The sequence below is a fragment of the Poecilia formosa genome, unplaced genomic scaffold, assembly GCF_000485575.1.
Source record: "Poecilia formosa unplaced genomic scaffold, Poecilia_formosa-5.1.2 Scaffold638, whole genome shotgun sequence".
In the NCBI taxonomy this organism is placed as follows: Eukaryota; Metazoa; Chordata; class Actinopteri; order Cyprinodontiformes; family Poeciliidae; genus Poecilia; species Poecilia formosa.
Window position 1 is genome coordinate 22,385 of NW_006800577.1, and position 3,081 is coordinate 25,465.

Below are 3,081 nucleotides of genomic sequence, written 5' to 3' on the forward strand. Positions count from 1 at the left end.
CAACTGATATATATATATTAAAACAGTTTTACCTTAAGGTAGTAATCAGGACAAGCATAGAAATCAGGATCAACAGAGCCAACCTACTGGTGATCGATGACATTGATTGACCTAAAATATTAGAACAAACAAGAATATTAATATAAATCTGATATTCATCCAACAAATGAGCCTGACTGGAAGACGAGTCTTCATGATTTCATTAACAAAGTTCATCGTCCATGTCTTCATATTGTACAAAAACAAGTTTTAATGTGAATTAAAACTGAAGACGCTGCTTTGTTTATTTAGCTTCTTGCAACCCAGTCCAGCAGTTTTAATTCTTGCTATAAAATGTGATAAATTAGTTAATTTCTAATCATTAATATCTATTGATATTAGAGAAAGATTATGTTTCTCTTTTATTTGTTTATTGGATGACTTTACTTTAAGTGTCACTCTGTGGTTTCACCTCTAAGAGAAGACATAGATTATGTAGACTTTAGGCCTGTGTATGCGCTGCTCACATCACACAGCGTGAGCCGTCGTTCAAGCTCAATATTGCCGGTTTGCTGCAGTTGTGCTACTTAAGGAGAGACAATGTAACGTTATGGGAAAGCTGTTAATCCAGCATCATCTGCGGCTATGCTTCCTAGCAACAGGCTCTGCTGTGGTGGAGGAGCTGTAGGGCAGCAGGGAGCAAAGAGAGAAGGGTGTGAGCAGCGAGTTCACAGGCAGGACTGACAGTGCTGAACCCTCCTGGCTCTGATTGGTTGTTTCTAACTGGGAGTGGTGTATGTCTGCAGATGGACAATTAAAATAATCTCTACAGAATATCTGATTCATACTGTCAGAATGTAGTGACAGCTTTAACAAATATGTAAAAAAAAAAACATGCATGATTTTATAAAAGTTACAATGTGCAGCTATATTAAAAAAAAAAAAAAAGTTTGACTCACATGTGACCTGGACAGAGACGGGTCCAGACGTTTTCTCTCCCAGCTCGTTCTGAGCTGTGCAGTAATACTGTCCAGAGTCTGAGGACAGGATGGAGCTGAGGACAAACTGTTGGTCTTTACTGACAACTGAATGGTTGTTGTTCTTCCTCCAGCTGTAGTTAGCTGCTGGGTTAGCATCACTGCTACATGTCAGAGTCACTGAGCTGCCCTTCATGATGTCACCAGAAGGACTCAGTGACACTGAAGGAGATCTGGGAGCATCTGCAAGAAAAAGTAGGAGTTGTGTTTGTTTGAGTGTTATTTTATAAAAATGACCAAATATAAAGTTAATAAGAGGAAGGCATCCTTTAATGTGCTACTGCTTACATTCAACGTCAACAGCTTAACTGTCTAATCTACAAACAGCAGACTGTGAATCTCGGTAAAACAGACTCTCAATTTTCTGTTAGAAAACTGTAAAGATCAGAAATAGGAAAATCTATTCAGTGCTCCAACTTAAAACTTTATTCTTTGTTTTACCTCAAGCCATGACTTTTGAAAACATTGTCAACTTCCTGTCATGACTTTCTGATGATTGTTCTGGCTGGGAGAATTACACCCGCAGAGTTTTCCCTGGTCAGAAGGTCACCGTTCAATTAGATTACATCCACAGTGTGATTTTCTTGTATTACTTCTCTTTTTCTTTTTATCAACTTATTTTATTATTGTTTTTGAGCAGCACTTTGGTGCAGTTTTAAACCTGTTTTTAAAGTTCTATATAAATAAATTTGACATTGACTACATTGTATTTTACTCACATTTCACATTAATATCGATACTTGGAGACGTTTGGCTTCCCAGGTCATTTCCAGCTGTACAGTAATACCTCCCAGTATCAGAGACCTGGATGGAGCTGAAGACTGATTGTAGTCCTGTTCTGAGAAGTTGACCATGTTGACCTTCATTCACCCTGTAAATGTTGTATTTAGCTGCTGGATTAGCATCACTGCTGCAGGTCAGAGTCACTGAAGAGCCTTCAACAGTTTCTGAGGGCGTCACTGACAGAACGGTGGTCCGAGGAGCATCTGGAGAAAACATGAGCAAATACATTTACATCTATCTGTATAATCACCGAAAAATCCCTTATTTGCAATAAACTTTTATTACATTTACATTTTTTGCATTTTCCACTTATATATTTGGTCATCAATCAGTATAGAGTCTTTTCAGTTGGACGGTTTCTCCTGTAACCAGGACTCTGGCTGGACCACGCTACTGAAATATTGTGAATATTTCTCCCACTTAAAAGAAACATACTTGTCAAATGAAAAGATTACCTTCAATTTAGCTCTGCTGTTTAAGTATGATCAGCCCCAAATTATTCATACCCTGGCAAATGCGGTTTTAAATAATTTCTCAGTTTTCCCAACACGTTTCATCTGAGTGGAAAATGTGGAAAAAGTGAATCACTGTGAATAAGTTTTGTCTACACCGGAAATCTGATGGAGAATATGTGGAAAGAGTGACAGATTAGGGTGATGGGAAAGAGGATCTCCAACCTTAAAGACTAATAATCAAGCTACCAGTGGAGATGTGTAAAAAACACCTGGTGCCCAGTTTATTGCTGTAGCCTCAATGAAGAGAAAAGAGCATAAGTAGGTTTTGACACTATATATATATATATATAAAAAATAAAAATTAGATATATGCTTTATTTCAAAAAACAGAAATAACAAAAATTGACACCTTTTTGAACTTTTGAGAAATGCCTGTCTTATTTGCCATCAGTAACAGGGCTGTTGGTTGAATTGACATATTTCTAAATCTAAATCTGCCAGTATTGTGGCAAAACTTTAAACTTGACGTTTCTGCTTTGACTTACTTGGGAAAAAGGAACTTTGTTTTTTATAAAAAGGGAATCTTAAGCCAGACAGCTGTGAGATGTGTTTTCTCTTTGTATATGCTGCTGACATTGTGCTAAATTAGGAAGTGAAAGTGCATATGTGGTAAAGAAGATGTTTTGTGTCTAGTGTCTTGGAAACCTTCAGGGACCTGTTTAAGCTTCTTGGATAAGTTCATACAATGGCAAAGATGTATCTTCTGTCAAATTATTAGCTGTGTGTATTTAATTGAAATGGTGTCTCATTTTAAATTGGAAAATGTC

The 3,081-nt window shown here is 37.1% G+C and overlaps 1 protein-coding gene across 1 annotated transcript in view; it reads right to left on the reverse strand.

Annotated features, from left to right (window-relative positions):
- LOC103130479 (B-cell receptor CD22-like) overlaps nucleotides 1-2,015 on the reverse strand; it is a 15,867-nt gene extending 13,852 nt beyond the window's left edge. The window contains exons 1-3 of the mRNA XM_016665936.1: nucleotides 1,736-2,015; nucleotides 939-1,199; nucleotides 33-111 (exon numbers count right to left, since the gene is read on the reverse strand). Coding sequence (XP_016521422.1) covers nucleotides 33-111; nucleotides 939-1,199; nucleotides 1,736-2,015 — 620 coding nt within the window. The remainder of the gene's footprint in view (nucleotides 1-32; nucleotides 112-938; nucleotides 1,200-1,735) is intronic.
- Between the last annotated feature and the right edge of the window lie 1,066 nt (nucleotides 2,016-3,081).